Here is a 19,439-nt window from a genome sequence, read left to right on the forward strand (position 1 = left end):
ACACTCAGAATAGCTCTTGGAGCAACAGTGAGTTGTACACCGATTGGTCACACTGTGTACAGTGGATGAGACTGAAAGTCTAAGACATTTTATTCTGGTTCAGATGCAATAAAGTACTTTATCTCCAACTTCCCCCAGTCTGAAAGCAATGGGAAGGCTGCGTGCAGCAGGCTCTGCCTGCTTCCCTGTTCCTGCGGCTCTGCAGAACAGAACTGAGATGGGAATCTGGGGCTCTGACCTTGGCTGCACTAACCCCAACTCAGCTGAGCATGGGCGTGATGAAGGATAAAGGCAAAATAAGGGAAAAAATTAGCCATATCTTTTTCTGCTTGCAAATGAAGAAATACCGCAGTGAATGCTACAGTCATACACTTTCTGGGGTTTGAACAGCTGTCCTAAGAAGAAGGGAAGAGCTGGCCATACAAGAGGGAGCTGTCAAGAAGCATGGCACAAATAAGGAGGGAGCAATGGGTGACTGTATGGCCTGCCCTCCCTTCGGCCAGCTCTCCCCTTCCTCCAGGGCAGTCCCATGACAGTGCTCAGTGTTCCCAGTCTCTTCTTGACTGCAGCAGGAACAGTAGGCAGGGTGTTACTTATTTCACTGCTCTGTTCTCTGAGGACCTCACCAGTATTATGTAGCTTTGCCCCAACGTACACTTCAGGTGAGAGTAAAATCTTCACCTTACAATGGCTGTATGGCAGTGGCTGCATGGCAGACCCGCTTGGATCCAAATCGCTCCATGCAGTGCCCTAATCCGCACTGCACAAGCACACAGAAATACTCTTGCGCTAAAAAATATCATCAAAGTTGCAAAATCAAACACTTAAAATTTAGACAATCCCAATGTTACCATGGCAGTCCTAACTCAGCCTGCTGTGCATGTTCCTCCTAGCACCGTCCCTAGTGACAGGGGCGGCACTCCTTACTGAGCTATCCCATGTGTGTTTTATCCTCGTGGGTCAATATGTCTTGTTGATTGCACTCTGCTCAGGCCCTGCCCTGAAAACAGATTTACTGATTCTTCCAACAATCTTTTCTTTGCTGCTTATCACTACAATACCTGGGGGCTTCACAAATTACTTTTCAGAGCTACTGAAATTTTCCACCTCTTACAGGTGAGGAAGTGAGCTACAGAGAGGCTCATTTAAAACACATGCTAGTGGGGTCTGGTTTGGAATAGCTTTTTTGGGTATTTAACATCTTATAGGTACTCTGAACCTTCCCATTGCCTTCAAGAGCAGTTGTAGTCCCAGCCTTTTTGTAAATGAGGCCCCACATGCTGAAATCACAGCAGTGTCTATATAAAACTGGGACTATCTAAAATGAGGGTGACAAAGCTAATGGTGACTGCCAGTCCAATGGTCTTAGCAGCTCCCTGGTTTGTTTATGGCACAACAAAGCAGCAATTGTTTTGGGTCTCAGCAACTTCTGAAGGTACCATCAGCAATTCTGCAGAACAAAAAGCCTGATCACTTTACAACCATTCCTCCTGTTTAGCTAGAAAAGGACTGCCCTTCCCTTCTGCATTTATTCCTCCCTTCAGTGCCATGGTTTTACATCTGCAGGTCACAACAACAAAGTGTGAGCCCCTCACAACCAGCATGGCAAACAGAGAGTTAAGAAGCAATTTGGGGAAAGATTATTTATTCGATTAGTTTGCACGTAAGGTGACAGAACCACATGTCTTCCTGAGAGCTCAGAGGAGAGGTTAGGGCCTGAACCACAGCCCTCTGGAAAAAGAGCCTTTTGTTTGGGGTGCAGAAGGGCCACACTAACCAGAGAACCTAAGGGAAGGCAAGACTCCAAAACAGAGTGACAGCCAGATCTTGTTTTAGTCCAAGCAGGCCTGTTTTTATGTGTTCTTAAAAACTTTTTTTGTTTGGAAACAATTTTGTCCCAAAGCTTTGTGATTATGAAAGCTTATGAGAAAGCTCTACTTGTGAGCAGCTGAGCTGCTGCACCGCCTGGCAAAGACCTGGCAGCCTGCACCAGGGTTTAGAAATCTCTGTACATGTTGTTCAAGGGAAGGATTCCTGCCTCACTTCAAGCTTCCTCTTCTAATACCACTTTCTGTGTCTCATTCTTGACAAAAGCCTCCGGCCTCCCAGAGCTGAGACTGTGACTAAGCACTGGTGTCAGCAACCCTGCGGCAGGGCAGAGCGGAGCCTCGGGGGGGATGGTTCATCATTAATGAGAAGCTGAGATGTCCCTCCGGCACGCAACCCTCTGCTGCAGGGTGTAACGCTGACCCAACGCAGACAGAACGGATGGCGAGGGAAAAAGAATTGTGGAAAGATGCTCCCAAGGCATCAGCAGAAAGAGCCCTCCAGTTTCCCAAAGGGCCGGGCGAGGGAGGACAAGCAGCACTCTGTGTGGGACCCTGCTGCGACGGGGCAGCGTGGGCAGTGCCAGACTCATGCTGCTGCAGCCCTGCTCCCTGCTTGCATGAGTCCCTGGGGCTGTGACACAGAGAGGCAGCCTCGAGGCTTGCAGCAGGTTCCTCCCAGTATGCCCAGTTATCTTTCTTTGAAAAGTTTTTTCTCCTTTTTAGAACAATACCCACAGATACCACGGAAGTGTCAGGCTGTTGGGGCTTTGAGGTGGTGCTTGGGATGCTGCCAGCCAGTCTTTTTGTTGCCTTGCAGTCTGTTGTCTGTCCGCATCCATCTGTGGCTTGTGTCCTTGGCCATGGCACTGGGGAGAGGAGGCTAACCCAAAGTGGGGTGGATGCTGTCTATAAAGCAGACGGCTGCAGAGAAGAGGCAGGAAGGAGCTGGAGGAGTTGGTCTCAGTCCTACCTGCCACTGGGGATTTGTACACTAGCCTGAGACCCCCCAGGTCCTCTACAAACAAGGAAAAAAGGAACTTATGTTGTCTGCATATTTCCTCATTTGAATATTCATGGATATCAGAGGATGCACCCTGAAGATGGATACTCCCCACAAAACATTAAGGAGGGTCGGTTTTCCAGCAGCAATTTAAAGTAGAGAGTCAGTGATGCCAATATAAGAGGGCAGCAGGCAGGGTAACACATTTGCTCTCCCTCTTGCTAAGCCAGCTGAGACTGAGTCATGCCATAAACAACAGGCTGGTGTGCCAGGAAAAGCTGTCGTGGCTAAACCCAATGTGATAGTGACCATTGTAAGCCATGAATACAGACTACGCAATTTACTGTCAGTTAACTGGGAGCACAGCAAGGCCAGTCAGCTCCTGCTGAATCACTGGCTAGATGTCTTGCAACAAGAGGCTCATACACGGGTCGCCGTCTGTGACAGCAGCGACCACAGTCTCCTCGATTGCTCCATGTCTTCTCAGAGACATCAGTCTCTGCAAGCAGTGACAGTCTTATGGCTATGCTGGCCCTGCTTTCCAGGAAAGAGAAGTGTTGCTGGGGTCAGTCTGTTGTACCTGCACTAAATGATTTAACAGACAAGCTCTGGAGAACTGTATAGCTGCAATTTAAGACCTTTGCCAACACTAGCTCTTTGCTGAGCAATTCTGCTAGCTGCTGCTGATCTGCAGAGGAGGTGGGTGACAGAAACCTGTGTTTGCTCCTCAGCTGTCTCTCTGCAAAGCCAAGTGTTGGCTTCAGTTCAGTGTGGCTGGGCTCAACTGGGCTGTGAACTGCTGGTGAACTGCTGGTTTAGACCTGGGAATGTGTTCGCTTCTTCTGACTTTTGGTATGGGGTGGTCACCTCCAGCAGAAGCCAGAGCAGAGCTGGGTCAGTAACATTTTAAACTAACAAGAGTGCGTCAGAGTCTATCTGCCAGATGTGAGGTCATCTCTTGCCTTCTTCTACATGACTTTGTCAGGTTAGATCATGGAGAGAAAAGTGGAAGCCAAGGGACTGTCAGTTAGGGGATTCTTGTGGTTTTCTGCAGCTGAACCAAGAGCTACCTCATCCCTGGGAATAAAGCAGCATCTCTGCCAAACTGGCAGACCCCAGGAACAGAGTCCTTCATGCACGGGACAAACGTTCCTCACTGCAATCTACTGCAGCTTCCAGGCTGGGCTCCTGGTGAAGGCAGCTGCAGGTACCTTCAAAGTTGACTAAGGGAAAAATAAGCAATGGAAGTTTCCATCCCTGACCACAGGTGCAGAGTTTGTGCCTGGCTGTGCTAGGAAATGTCGTGTGGGGAGCTGCGGTCCTTGCTCGTGGACTCTTTCCCTTACTGCCACCCTCTTTCTTCCCATTCTTAAAACTTCCCTGCAGCTGAAGGCTTTCAGACCCGCTGAATACCAGACTTGTACCAATCTCTGTAGTCTCTAGGCAGTTTACACCAAGCATCATTTCCACTGCTTTTTGCACCGTGAGTACATTTTAAAGTCTCCAGGCCAAGGCTGCTGCCCTTCCTTACAAACTCAGCTCTCTGCATCCAACAATTTTCATTTAATTGCTGCGGATGGAATGAAGTATTTGAGATTTCTAAGCAGAAGGGGTCTTTTGCACACTTCCAGCAGCACTTTGTTTCAGCTCCACAGCACTGCAGGCATGTGACATGCTCATATTGTCACAGCTTAACAAAAACGTCATCCTTGTGAACAGGGCAAGCAGAATCTGGGGTACATCCATCAAACAAACACCAGTGCTTAGCAAGGCAACTTATATATTTGGGTGCAACTCTAGCTGCAGGGTAGCTTTAACTGACTGATTCATGTCTTCTGCTCTTCACAAATATCCCAAACAAGATTTAAACCGGGATTCCCCTGCAGCTAAACTGGGCTCCCTGTTGAAAACAGGGAAACTCCTATTTGTGCACTGGAACAGAAATGGCCTTCCCTAGCTTGTTCATAATTCCCACAAACTCACTGGATTTCTGCATTCCTCAGCATTGTGCTCAGGAGAGGGGGCAAAAGAAAACCTAGCAAGATCTGGCAAGGTTTGGCAAGGCAGCTCACAGGGTGATTTTAAACTGTGGATGGCAGCAAGCCTCCCAAATGGAAAATGTTTAGCTGATATATATCGCCACAGCTGCGATTTCAAAACAGAAGAAGGACAGTTGTGTACATTGGCCTCCTAATTGAAGCCTGTTCTAACATCTGCCAAAGTATGTTGTGTGTCAACACCCTCACCAGATTCCCAGCCAAAAGGAGGGTGGGAGGGGAGCTACAAACAGGGAACTTTTCATTTATAAAAGCCCTTCCTTTCACCAAAAGAGCCTCATAAAAAATAGCCTCTATCTAGGTCGCCATTTAATCAGTGGCATGAAAAACAGGGGAGCTGTAAACTTGCCAGCATGCCAAAAGGATGAAGTTACCCTTTTGGGGCACAGTTTGGGCATATCTTTCTCTTAGCAAGAAATTAAAGGTTTAGGAACAGGTCTACACACCCTGTGTTGATTCATGCAGCAGTGCAGAGATATATGCAGCTATTACACGCTTCTCCCTACGTAATATACTTGCAGATAATAATTCCTACTGCGTCGCCCATCTCTGAGCACAAAGGCTTTTATTCACCTCCCTGGAATAGGTGTGCACTTGCAGTTATTGAGGCACCCTCTAGAAAACACACCAAGCCTGCCAGGGTTAGCCACTTTTGATCTAAAATTGACATTATTTCTGATTAATCAAGTTACAAAACAAATGCAAATTTCCAGGCTACCATCCAGGCAAACTTCCAGGCTGCCAGGGTGCAAATTTCCAGGCTACCATCACTTTGGTGCATGGTGCTTAATATCACTTTTCTCCCATACACAGACTGCGCCTACTTGCAAAATAAACACCATTCACCTTCTCTTTCCACCCCCACCCTGGTCCATGGGAGTGTTTTGGGGCAGGACAGTCCTTGTTTTGTTGTTTTGAATGAAGTTTAGCACAATGATGCTCTGAACTCAGCTGGGGTCTTATACGAATAAATACTAAGTGACTAGAGTGAAAGAATAAGCAACAATGACAACAAGGACTAAACAACCTCCATTTATTTAAACAAAACAGAGATGGGGGAATGCAGATAAGTTGGTATTTTTGCCTGTTCACATTCTTATGGAAATGAATATGTTTTGTCCCTGAAAACCTCTCAGATTTGCATGGGAAGATGTAGTAAGATCTTTTAGGCCAATAAATCACATTGAAATTAAAAGTAAGTCAAGGTGTGATGCCTCAAAACAACAACAGAAGCATCCTAGCCCATAAAGATGCTAAAATGGATAGTGCGTGAGTAGGAACTAAGGAGAACTTCCAAAGATGCGTGGTGATGATGGACCTATGTAGGAAGTAAGGCAAGAGTGTCTTTGCATACAGTCAGTGCTCATTTGGATGTATAGCTTCTTTGCAACACCAGCCTGGTTGTTAGGTTCTGGATCTAACCAGACACTGAGCAGGAAGCTAAAGATACTGAGTTTCACGAACTCTGCAAAATAAATCTTTTCTCCTAGGAACTGTCTGGCTGCAAGTAACTTTGCACTGGACTTTCTCAAATCAATGGTTCCAGCTCCAGGAACTGTCTCAGTACATGGATTGGGATCACTGATTTCACTGGAACTCGGGCAAAGCTGCAGCGTGTACAGCTGGGACAGGGACGCTTCCTGGCCCAGAGCACATGGGAAGAACCACAGGGGATGGTCATTCTCCACTGCTAAGGGAGTACTGGAAGAAAGAAAATGATAAGGCAGTAAAAATATCAAGAGGAAAGAGTTGTGTTGCAAGAAGACTCTTTCCTCATGACAAGAAGAAAGTCTCCAAGACAGCAGCGTTCCTCCCTACACACTGCAGGCCATTCACAGCTATAGGTCATTTCTCCCAGCTGCCAAAGAGCTAAATCTCAGAGCCTTTCATCTGCTCTGGGCATAGCTGCCTGAGAACTCATTTTGGAGTTAGCAGACTTGAGGGTGATGAGAAAGACCATCCTACCTTCTTACCCGGGGAGCGGATTAAAATGAAACGGTTTTTCTTTTTTAGTAGCGCACGCAGTTCCTGGCACTTGTCATAACTCTCCAGTTCCACTGTTTCTATGCACTTCTGTTCATCCTGCAGAGAGGGAATGAAACATTATTATGAATAGGAGGCACTGAAATCAATCATATACCATCAAACTCTGCATGTCTTCCCCTCGCATCTGTCTAAAAGCTCTTCTGCCTTAAAAATAACCTGCATGCAGACAGCAAGCCCCCATAAATCAGGCTGGCATCTCACTAAGAAAACACCCTAGTCTTTAAGCTACAGGCTGATTTGTGGCTAGTGGTCCACAGTGGCTGAGCAAATTACACGTTGTGGACGGTAACACCAGCTTCTGCCATCTCTGTTGGCCTCATCCAGGGATCTGCAACCAGAAGCGACACTACCTCCTCCCCACAGTGAACACAGGAGATGTTTTTCTGCTTTTTCACAGGGAAGACGACACAAGCACCACGATGGTTCAAGCAGCCCCCGCAGGAAGCCCGAGACAGAGTGGAGATAAGAGGGGAGCCCTGCTGCCGTGCTGAGCTGGGGCAGGCTGGTCCTCATGTCAAAAAGGTCAGCAGGAGCCACGTGCGAGTGGGACACATTCCTCTTGCTGCCACGCTCCGAGCTGTCAAAATGCTTAGGATTGGAAATATGGTCCCATACATCCAGCAAAACTGTCAGGGCCAGCATCTCAGCAGGGAATATTTATCTCTGGTGTATCTCCACTGATGACTGCCGGCCGCGATCTTGGCTCATTTCTCCCAGTAACATAACTAAAATTCCACACGTGGTGCGTGGCGCAGTTCAGCTGCGGAGCACCATCCCTAATAGGAATCACAGCGTAACGTTGGGCAGATAATATTCTTCATGTCTGAGTAGCCCAGAAGAGACCAAAGCTCCCTTTTGCTAGGCATTACACAAATAAGCAGTGAGAATCGCAGAGCAGTTCTTGCCGGTAAAGTGCTACAGTCAGCACGCCTCATGAACCTCTCTGTTACCACCCTGAATTAAAATCACTGGCCTTGACCACCCTCAGCTCAGGCTCCGCTCGCAAGGCAGCTCCTCGTACCCATATGAGTTTGTATTTAGCAATTCCTGTAGCAGAGAGGGGGTGTGGGATGAGGAAATGTGTCGTAGCCAGGAAGCTGCTGCGTGGCTGGAGGCAGGGAATGGAGAGTTCAGAGGGAAGTGGGCTGCGGGGAATTTCCTCCCTTTACCACTTGACATTTAAGTCACTGTGCAGAGCTGAGGCTGCGCTTAGGTTTTTTTAACGCTCCTATCTGGGGATGGGGGCCCGGCAGAGTCAATGCCGGTATGCAGAGCAAGTTCTGAGCCATTGAGGGATGTCTGGATCTAATTTAGGTTTATTATTTTAATGACATTACTGTTTATTTCATTTAACACTGAGTAGGTGAACATGACCAGAGAACTGGGAAAATGTATACTAGGAGGAGGAGGAGATTAATCCAGCCCAAACCTAAAACCTAGCAGATAAAATCCTGCTGACGTTACTGAGCCCTTTGAAGGCACAAGGCTCCTGCTGCAATCCTGGTATCGCAATGTCACTGCAAGAGGACAGGGATGGAAATAATAACCCCTCAGCGGCCAACAAATGACAGAGAAGGGTGAGGTCAGGAATACATGCCTCGGGGATGGGTGATCTCATCCTGGCCTTTGGTGGACGACCGCCCACATCACAGCACTGCCGCACGGTCGGCGCGGTTACCAACACCGACCTGAAAGTTTGCTGGGCTCAGGACGTAGGCGGCTTGGCAGCGCTCTGACCAGAGACCAGCATGAAGACTCCTGCTCACCCTCCCTGCTCTCAAGAGCAGCTCTGTCCCCAGCAGAGCCCAGTGGCTCCGTGTCACCCTCCTTGTCCACGTCATCCTCCTTGCCTCTTGGAGGGGAACCTTCCCTCTGATCCCATGCAAGCCGTTCTCCACGTCCTAAGAACAGTGGAGCACAGAGCTGGGGGACAAGAAGGACTTGGCAGGGCAGAGAGCTGTGATTTTGCTGTGAGATCACCTCTTGCCATCCCTCTGCCCCTCTCCTCCCTGGGGAGGCTCTGGGGACTCTGGCCTGGCCAGGGAACAAGGACAATGAGGACGGGGACATGCAGGACCCTGCCTCCCAGGGGCACTGGCTTGACTGTGCGAACTATGGCTCCTTCATCTCAAAGACCTGAATTTCTCAAGTAAGTTATCCTCTTCAGGGAAGGCGGGGAAGAAAGCAGCTGGAGAAATAGGAAAACTCCACATCTGAGAGTAAAGGAAAAGCATCTGAGTTCAGGGAGTGCCAGAATGGGCTTTTGTCTCTGCTTTACCCTTGGCAAGCAGCCATCCCCTCTCTGTGAGCCTACCTGGGTCACAAAGAGATCCTTTATGTTTGTCCTGCACCACTAAGATAAAGACCAAAAGACATGACCCTGCCGCAGGTCTCCAGGTCCCTTCAACCTCCTGGGACCTGGAGGATACTCAGCATCACACAGAGACAAGATCGCTTCCAAGTCCTGCCCTGACACACGGGTGTCAGGCACGTGTTCTGGACAACCTCCCACTCCGTTTGGTCTCTAGTGTCCTGAAGAAATTAGAGCAAGCCTTCTACATCCTCCTGAGACCCAAAGGTTGGGTCCTCACTCAGTGGTCGCAGCTCCCCACAGCACACAACTCGCAGGGTTGTCCCACGGTGCCACACTTGATCAAGGCAGGGAATTACCTTCAGGCCACCGTTCTCTTTTCCTCCACAGATTTTAGGGCTTGTTTTTTAAATTCCTTTTGTGCTTGCTGTAAGGGCCCATCGACAAGACACTTAAAATCCTGGTACAGAAACCCCTACATTCATGATTTAATGCAGAAAAACAATTCCACGGAGCAGATGTTGTGACTTAAACATGTATGTGTCTGTAAGCTTGGCCTGTAAGAAGAAAATTACTAAACACCTAAACATACTAATGCATGTGCTTAACCAAAGAATCACACTTGGCAAACAATTTCCTTAGTGAAAAGTTGGCAAAACGGGGAAAAAAGACCCACTGAAATCTTTATCTATTTGAAGGTATAATTTCCAGCAGAGACCTCTTCACTGACACACATCTATAGGCTGTGACTCTCCATTCAATGTACAATGTCTAGGCTGCCTGAAATAATGATTTACTTCTCTATCTGAGGATCTCAAAGCATTTTAATAAATCACTTTCAGGTATACATTGCTATCACTTTGCCCGGGGCAAAATGCAGATGTTAACTGCATGACTATTAAACACTAGAGTAGATCCTCTGGTCTCTAGAAGACTGTCTAGTAGGTTTTTTCCCTGTCAAAATAAACTTTAAAACCCCCTCAAAACAACAAAATAACAACTCTAACCACTAGGTGCACTGTTTAGGGGAAAAAACCCAAACCCAAGACTGATGCTCTCTAATCCATAGAGTGATGATACTGATCCGTGTAGTCTCTCTGCATGGGATTGCCTGTTCTTCAGATGCTCTCTGTAGTTTTGTAAGGCTTAATTTTTGTTCTGGCAAGAATACGCAGAGACAAGAAGACAAGAAACCTTGTTCGAAGACAACCTGCTTGGTTCTGCATGGGCCTGCACACAACCTGCTTTCCTTGAAATATCCAAGTAGTTTCTCAGGATCTGAGCACCCCAGAACTTATGTATTTGCATCGGTGCCTCCCTTCCTGACATTTGGGTATGTAATATCATACAAACATCTTGCTTAACTGAGTCTTCATTTATGTGAGGGTACAGATGTAGGGTGCTGTAGATGGAGGCGCAGCAGATAACAAGAAATCCATCTCCCTTCATTTCACATCCGCTGAAAGAAACCTGAAGCCCGGTGGGATGACTTTCACCCGGCATCTGCTCCAGGTAATACAATACCATTTGCAATTTGCCTTCAGGAGGTAGCTCTGCTTTAAACCAAACCAAAAGCCTGACTAACAGATGCAATATGGGAGACACAGTCCCAGGGCAGGTCAGGAGCACATTCCAGGAGGTTGCTATTGATAATGATAAATACAGTATTTGCATTCTGCTCGGACTGTGCTTTCCAGTGACATGGTACAACGTTATTGCCTGCATCTTGTGATGGCCATCCCCTCTGCTCTTGCTCTGGTTTTGCACATACAAACCTCAGCTACAAGTATATGCAATTGCATAAAGAAGCATGCCTGCATATGAAACAACTGCTAAAGGCAATATTAGCACCTCTTCATGAAGGGCTCAAACACATGAGGGACTGATAAAAGCAAAACCTTCCAAGTCACTAGCTCATTTCCTGGAAATCTGATGGGCTCAGACCAGTTGAAACAGCCTCTAAACCTGCCCTCCCACATGGAAGCTGACCTCGCTCCCATTTAACCCATGTAGGTCTAACTTAGGATATATACGGAAAGATGGTTGTATTTCTGTTACCTGAGGCTTTATCTCCTGTCTTTTTCAAGGGCCCGCGTTCCGCAAGCACCGAACAATCCCATTTTAAAATGTTTCAGCCTGAGGATGGTCTGGCATGCTGTGTCTGTCTCCAGGGTCACACAAAGCAGGGCAGGTACGTGGAGAAGCCCAGGTGGGGAAAATGGCAGCTGCAGCTCCAGAAATAAAAGCCACCATAGCAAGCTCTGCCACAGACTCTCCCTTGACACTGGGCAAGGCCCTTCTCATCTCAAAACCTCAGTTCCTCAACTGTAAGACGGAGACAGCAATACTGCCCTAACTCACTTTAAAGGAAGATAAATACAGTAATAAACATGAACTGTCTCAATTCTGTGGCAACAGGACCCCTCCTGAGTGCAGAAAATTGCCATTTCCTTTAGTTGCCCTGTAGTAAGTCTGCACAATAACATGCTATCCTATTGTGCTACCAGATAATTTTGTAGCAATTTCCTCTCCTAAGACATTCGACTTCACTGTAAGCCAGTTTAATAGCCTATAGATATTAACATGATCCCTTATTTACAATAATGGGACCTTGCAGCTACTGTAGCTTACAGATGCAATTTATTACAGGATGTTACCACAATCGGCAGGCTACCAGAAAACATTATGCCTGGTTGTTACAAATGCCATTTTCCTTGTTGAGATAATAAAATAACCCTTTAAATGATTGGGATTTTTCCTTCTTCTGAATGTCTGTGAAAATTAATCTTACTTTAAAAGCCTCCTTTTCCCTTGTGGTAATGAGAGCCTCCATATATTTTTTTTTTAAAAAGGCATGCCCTGTACAAAAACCTACGTCATGTTTATAGATTTTGAATCTGTGAGTTCCTGAAGCTTCAGCTGGAGTCAACAGGTATCTGGGGCACTGGGAAGCATTCTGGAGAGAGCCCACCATTTGCAGGACCAGGCTGCATCTCCCTGCGTAAGAGAAACCCCCACCTCTTTGCCTGACTTCCAAGCTGCTCATCACCTGACATTGACTTCTCATTTCATTATTCTTGTGCTCTTCATGACATTTCAAAACTAAGAACAAACGCCTCCAGAAAGCTTTGGGATTCAGGAAGAGCAGAAGCATATGGAAGGAGGTAATACCCTTTAATGTAAACTGTTTATAGCAAGTCTTCTTTATTAGGCAATAGTATGTTTTTTAAAAAAGAGAACCAAACTCATTTGTCAGTCCTGTTGTTCCTGAAACCATCGAAGCAATGCAGCTGCTGTAACATTTCCCCATTCTTCTTCCCTTGACACTGCACATGAAGCTTTATGTGGTTTTGGCTTTATATCATCCTGATGCCCACAAATAACCCAGACCCCCTGTCTCAGACACTGCACAGGCACGTGGTCCTTGTGCAGACCACGTGGTGAGAAATGCTCCTCCATCCTGATGCACACACAAACTTCTAGCCACCATATACCAGCAAGACTTAGACTTACCCACCCCCAATCTCAAACTTCCCATGGTTGTAGCTTGTGCTCTGCACTGTAATTTCTAACTTTTGGGGCAAACTCTGCTCTTGCAGAAGCCACTTTCAGACCAGGAACTAAGGGCCTGACTCAGGAAAGAGCCACCTTTGCAACCCAGCAAGACCAGCCCTGCACTTTTCATTCTTCTCACATGAAGATGCAGGACAGATTTGGCTTGGCTTTTATTTCTCATTTGACTGGAAACAGCTCTAAATGAGGCCATGAACTTAAGGCACGCAGTCTATCTGGGGAAGTCCAGGAGAAGGCTCCCTGGGGTCCTTCTCTCAGTACTGGCTCAAGTAAAAGAAAAAGATGAGCCAAATCCAGACTCTGTCCCTGCTCCCTGCTTAAGGAGGACAGCAAGCCCTCACAATCTCACCATGCGTCCATCAGTGGCTAAACGAAACCCTGAAGAGTCTGGCTAGCAACAATTTGAGCTGCTTGAGGGGTGCCAAACAGCTGCAGGGTTGCCTGCCATTCCCTCAAGCGGCAGGTGGGAAGTCAGCCTGCTACAATCCAGTTTTATCCTTTAAAACGCCAAAAAACCTCATAGCACATATCCTGCTTCCGCCAAAGCTTTGCACTGTTCACCTTCTCACAGGACGTCCTGCCCGCCCCCCCCCCCCCCCCTTTTTTTTTTGGCAATGGCACTGTCAAAATATTTGTTGGCTAAAATATTTATGATATATAATATACTCTAAAATGCAGCTGTCTCTTCTTTATAGCATTTACACTTCCTAGAGATACCTGGAGAAGCTCTTTTGAAAGGAATAGGCTGGAGGGAAGAATGAAAAATGCAGGAATGTGTATCACCAAGGGCCTGATCCTGCCCCTCATTCAAGGCCGTTGGCTGTGACCATACCTCATCCTCATAGACCACGAGCTGTGTTTTCCGTAGCTGGATGTAACGATCCTTCCACAATCCCAGGAGTCCCCCGCTGCTTTTCTTAATCCAGCCGTATTTCTCTGCAGTTGGAGCAGACTTTGGTTTCTCTGAGACCTCCTCCTTTGTATCCTGCGAGTAGAGAAGGGAGAAGGATTTACACCAAAAGCACTTTCCACCCATGTAATGAAGGTCACCAGAAGGCCTGCCCAGACAAGCACCCACCACACGTGGTCCCTCCCCACCACATCACAAGGGAAAAAACTGGCACCTTCCAGAGGAAAACTCAACCAGCTCCCACCCCAGAGCTGTCACAGGACTGAGGATTGGGCATGGACCCTGGCCCACCCTGGGGACACTGTTGGGATGACAGCAAGTCCACCTTGCTCCTCTGCTCCCCTCTCTGTGGAGGTACTCCCTGTGCACCAAGTGCTCCTTGAAAACGAGCACCCTCCTCTCTGCTTTGCTCTTCCAGCTCTCTGATGAATCCCAGCAGGACAGATCTTGCTGGCATCAGTAGCAACACTCATATTATAGCCCACGGCTACTTCTGCAAGCTTCTCCTCTAGGTCTCTACGTTTGGTCATTGCTCCCAAGCCAACTCCTGTGGGCAAATCCACAGCATGAGGACCAGAACTTCATCACATCTGCACTAAAATGTTCCCAACAGGCTCCTGTTTGGTTTGTAGCCAGAGGGAAGGACCAGCAGACAAGGCAGCACCAAAAGTGGTTGTTTTTTTTTTTTTTTTTGGTCCTGCCTTTAGCTCCTTGTTTGTCAGAACCTGCTCTCTCCCACCCACAGCAGCATGGGGAGCCCCAGCATCCTGCACTGGGAGGCTGCTGGTTTTCCAAGCCTGTTTTTTACCAGGTGATGCATAACTTCCCTGCTTTGCAAAAACCATCAGAAATATCCAATATCAGTATTCTCATCAAATGGAGACAGGAAACCTAAGAGGGGGACTGGGGGCAGTCCGGCTTATTAGCTGACTGCCTTCACCAGCAGGCTGGGTTACAGATGAGAGTTTTCCTCCTCTCCAGTGCACTGGAAGAGCCTTTGCAAAGGCAGGTTCCCTGTTCCCTCTCCCTTGGAACGCCCTGCTGTTCCAAACACCCCATGGACCCCTCAATAAGCTTCTTTTCCCAGAACAAGGTGAGGGGAATCCCTTACTGAGCCAAATCCCCTTACATAAACACCTTGCCAACCTTGTGACTTGTAAGGAGAGGCCAACCCCAAATCCTCCACCCTCCTCCTAGGAACCCCACTGTCCCCCCAGACTTGGTTTCCTCCATGTCCCCATGTGTAATAGCACCAACCCTACTGCAAAAAGGCACCGCGTTTGCACGAAAAGAGGATGCATGACAAAGGCAAAGCCCCAACCATCCCCAAATGGCCCTTGCTAGCTGCTGAATGAAACCTTTTCTCATTAGAAAAAAACCCCAAGCAAAACAAACCGGAGCGGCTGGAGCTCAGACATCATGTTTCATAACATGAGGAAATCCCACGTGCATGGACAAGAGTCAAGAGCTGGACACTCCCATGGCCGGGACAGAGTGAGTGTGTACAGAGGAGCTCTAAAAATTTGAAGGAGAGCCTTGCTAACAAATCTGCTTTCATTCACCAGAGCCCCAACAAACATGCCCTCAGACAGCAGCTTCAATCGGGGTAAGCTGTTACTCTAGAGGGAACTCACACCCATAAAAAGAGGAAAAAACAGATGAAATACCCCATGCACCCACAGTTATTCTGATCCCCGCTAAGGTCAGGAAGAGGCTTGGCTTTGCAGGTACACTTAGGTACAGACTGGGAACAAGAAACTCAAATAAATTTCAACTAAAAGAAAATCAAGCGGAAACCTGTAACATCCTTGGCGCCCTTTGTAGAAATTATTTCAATTGTACCAAGCCGCATTTGAAATGGCCACAATACAGGATGACAGAGCATGAAAAAGTTTTCCGGGAAACGAGGGGGGACTGCGTGGGGTTTTTTTTAAACTTGAATTTTTAAGTTACCAGGAAGTTGTATTCAGTTGTGATCTACGACTTCAGCGAACATCAATTGCTGCACAAATATAGACCTGCTGGTTTCCTGATCGAGCACCCTTTTGATGTCATTTTTAGATAATTAGGCACGGACTTCAACCTCCCTCATAGCAGTTTTGAATGGATGTAGCTGTAGGAAGAGTTTATTTGAGTGACTCCAGAACAACAGCTGCCAAAATGTTTTTACTCCTTAAGTTGGGTTTTGGTTTTGTTTGTGTTTTTTTTTTTTTGCTTTGCAGATGAATTTTTGCTGTTCTCTTTCCCTACCTAGCAGAAAGACTCTTTGCAATCGCACGGCAAATATGTCTATCCATGGCCTCTCCTAGTGCTCTGCAGAGTGAAAACTACCCTGTCACCTCTGGTTTTTATAGAAAAGTGCTGAGTCTTGACAGAGAGTACTTAATATCTCCCTCTGAAAAAACAACCTGCCCCAGTAACTGTTTTTGCTGGATTTGGGGCTCACGCCTGCACTTCTGCACAAGGCAGAGCTCGTCTGGCAGCCTGTGCTGCCCGCTCGGCTGCCTGCTCCCCGTGGGCTTGCCAGCTCTCCAGCCTTTCGGGGACGGTACTTCCCCTCCGGGGCATGGCAGGGTGGTCTTGCAGCTCACCCTCTCCCCAGACCACTCAGGAGCCCTGTAAGGAGCCACGCATGGGGTTCCCTTCACACCGGGTAGGACTTCGCGGCTGTGCCGGCAACCGGGAGCATCTGCAGAGAAGGTCCGTGACTCCGAGCCCCGAGCTGAGCGGGCCGGGAGAGGGAAGGCGAGATGAGATGGAGAGTGCTGGTCTCAGCAGATGACAGCAGCCACGAGCAAAGGGCTCTGCCCCCCGCACTGCACAGGAGTCACCTGAGCCCGGTGCTGCCTTCCCCTCGTTCCCGCTCCAAGACAGATGCAACGGGTACGATCCTGCGCTCTGTGGGTGCTGGGGGGGCGGCTGAGCTGCCCGGGCTCTGGGTCAGCAGCTCCCCCCTCGCACGCACACACAGCACATCGCAAGATGGGGGTGCAGTTGCTGTAATCCCTTGCCTGCAGGTTAAGGGTGTAAAAAAACCAGATGATGCAACTTGACCGTTTGCTCCTGCGAAAGGAAGAAGTCTCGGAGATGGTGCCTGACATTTTTGCGGATTATTTTTACACCATCCCTGCCCCGAATTGGTGAGGGGAGGAGGTTGGCCAGGGAAGGGCACTGAAAACGGGGCTTCGTGTCCGTCCTGCACTCGCTGCCTGCGATTTCACAGTTAACACTGGAGCATGGCATAAAGAGATGAGTTGCTGTTGTTAATTCAGCTTTATGTGGGTATTTCTTCTGCAAGAAATACTCAGATACCCTTTCCAGGATGTTCTTGAGCTGGATTCATCCCTAACGCTGATGTAAATCCATGAGAAACTCACTGGCATCAGCCAAGTAAACCAGCATAAATGAAGGAAGAACTGAGTTATCCCATCGCTGGCTCATGCCAAAGGCATCACTCCCAAAACCAATCCACACAAGTCATTTTTGCAATTTATATCATGGTAGCATTAGAAGTGAAACATGAGTTTCACTCTTCCAGCATGGTTTACACTCATGTTTTACAGCTCAGCAGAGATGCCAAATTAGGGGGACAGGATTGTTTTTTTATTTAACAGTGAGGCAGTTATTTCTCCCCTCCCCTGCCCCTGTATTTTAAGGGCTCACAAACATATATATTTTTCAGGTCTTCCAACAACAACAAAAAACAACCAACAGCTGAACTGCAATAGTGCTTTTACAAACTACATATAGTAGCACAGAAGTGTCTCTCCCAGTTACAGTAACTTCATTTAAAGCAAGCAGCTCATTTATCGCACACTTCTCTCTAGCAAGGCACAGATGACTGACTCCCAAGAGACAACCTGTGCCTCCAGACCTCCGCTCTTTTTCTCCCTTTCCATGTTATCTTCCAAGCCTGGCTGTCAGCACTTCCACTTCTCCCTGACCCACAAGAGCAAAAAACCATCTTACTGGAAATACACTGCTCAGATCCACATGAAACTTGGGGAACTGCATCTGACGCCCCCTCCCACAAGTGATTACTGGAGGATTCATTTACTGTTGATGAAGAGTGGCCGGTGAGCCGGGGGGTTGACACCAGAGTGGATGTGAAGCCCCTTTGGCTGGCGGCTGTCAGCTGGAAGCAGTTTTTCTGCTCTGGATTAATTTCATGGATGCCAGGGGATAATAACAACTCTGTCGCTACCAACCTGGGCTGCTTTGCCATCTCCCCGCTGTTTTAAAAAAGCTCTCATCCTTGCCACAAAATGTTGGGAGCTGAAATAAGGGGGATGGTGTGGGGGAGAGACAAGCCACAGCTACCAGCATCGCAAGTCCCCCGGCAGTCCACCCTACCAGGAGCTTTCTTTGTGCATGAGCTGCAAAACCTTATTTAAGGAAAGGAGGCAGGAATAATTGCGTGGCCAGATGAAGGGAGAGAGCGACCTGTTTAACTTGCTAACAAATTTGTGGCATCTTAATCAATCCACACAAGGATGGTTTATTGGGGTGTGATCCCATGGACGTGAAAACCTACATGTGAAGGGAAAGCACTGCTGCCTTTCTCTGAGTTAAACCCGTCCCAGGCAGAGACGGAGGAGGAGGACAGACTTGGGGAAGGCTGCTAGGTATGTGGACATGGCCAAGCTTGTGGTCTGACCGGGGCCCAGCTCCAGTACGGAAGTACAACACCCCAGCAAGAGTCAGCACAAGGTGGCCTGAGCAAGCGTGGCATTTGAACAAGCCCGACTCTGCCAGCACTCGTCCTCTGGCAGCGCCAACATTTGCCCATCAGCCTCACCCGAACGGGTAGAAAGTTTCAAACCCGAAGAGCTCTGGGGATGCTTTGTCCCAGCGACTGCCGGCAGCTCCAACCCGCCCGGGCGAGCGGGGAAAGCAACGGAGGGGGGGGGGATGCTTGGGAGGAGGGACCCCCATCCTCTGAGGTCTCCCCTTCTGCTCCCCGTCCTACCCCCCGCTGCCGGACCCGGGCGGAGCGGGGTCGGGAACATCCCAACGCCGGAGGAGACCCTCCCCCGAAAAAAGCTTAAAGTAGCCAGTGCAGTTCTCTGCCCCCCCTTCCCGGCCGGCAGCGGCAGCGAGGGGCTCCTGTCCCGCCGCGGGGGTCCCGTTCGGCCCCATCCCGGGGGGCTTCTCCCCTCCCCGCCCCCTCCCAACCCCCCCCCGCGGTTCGGTCCCGGTGGGACTCACTTGCTCCATGGCGGGCCGGGGCCGGTCGCTCCTCACCGCCCCGCTGCACCGCTCGGCTCCGGGCGGGCGGGCATGCCGAGCCGAGCCGAGCTTAACCGAGCCGAGCTTAACCGAGCCGAGCCGGGCTCCTCGGCTTTCGCCTCCGCACCAACTTCTCCGGGAGGAGCAGCAGCAGCGGCGGCGGCGGCGGCGGCAGCGCCGGGTTTCCGGCGGCTCCGGCGAAGCGAGCGAGGAGGCGGGGATGCCCCCGCCGCCGGCCCCGGTCCCGCCGCCGCCTGGCCCGGCCCCGCCGCCGCCTGGCCCGGCCCCCCCCCCCCCCCGCCTGGCCCGGCCCCGGCCCCGGCCCCTCCCGCCGCGGCCGTGGGGCTGGGAGCTCCCGGTGACGGGCTGGGGTTGGAGGGGAAGGGGGGGAGGGTGGGATTGAGCCCGAGGGAGGTGGGGGGGGGGGGGTGGTCTGTGGGATGAACGGGGTCCCTGGGGAACGGAGAGTTACCGCAGGGTGGGA

General features: G+C 49.2%; 1 protein-coding gene across 2 annotated transcripts in view; it reads right to left on the reverse strand.

Annotated features, from left to right (window-relative positions):
• PLEKHO2 (pleckstrin homology domain containing O2) overlaps nt 1-19,217 on the reverse strand; it is a 29,174-nt gene extending 9,957 nt beyond the window's left edge. For both annotated transcript variants that reach the window (XM_032994320.2, XM_032994318.2), the window contains exons 1-3: nt 18,935-19,217; nt 13,649-13,801; nt 6,852-6,968 (exon numbers count right to left, since the gene is read on the reverse strand). In XM_032994320.2, coding sequence (XP_032850211.2) covers nt 6,852-6,968; nt 13,649-13,801; nt 18,935-18,943 — 279 coding nt within the window. In that variant the 5' untranslated portion in view covers nt 18,944-19,217. The remainder of the gene's footprint in view (nt 1-6,851; nt 6,969-13,648; nt 13,802-18,934) is intronic.
• Nucleotides 19,218-19,439: the final 222 nt, after the last annotated feature.

This window comes from Tyto alba, unplaced genomic scaffold (assembly GCF_018691265.1).
Source record: "Tyto alba isolate M040663 unplaced genomic scaffold, T.alba_DEE_v4.0 Super-Scaffold_41, whole genome shotgun sequence".
Lineage (NCBI taxonomy): Eukaryota > Metazoa > Chordata > Aves > Strigiformes > Tytonidae > Tyto > Tyto alba.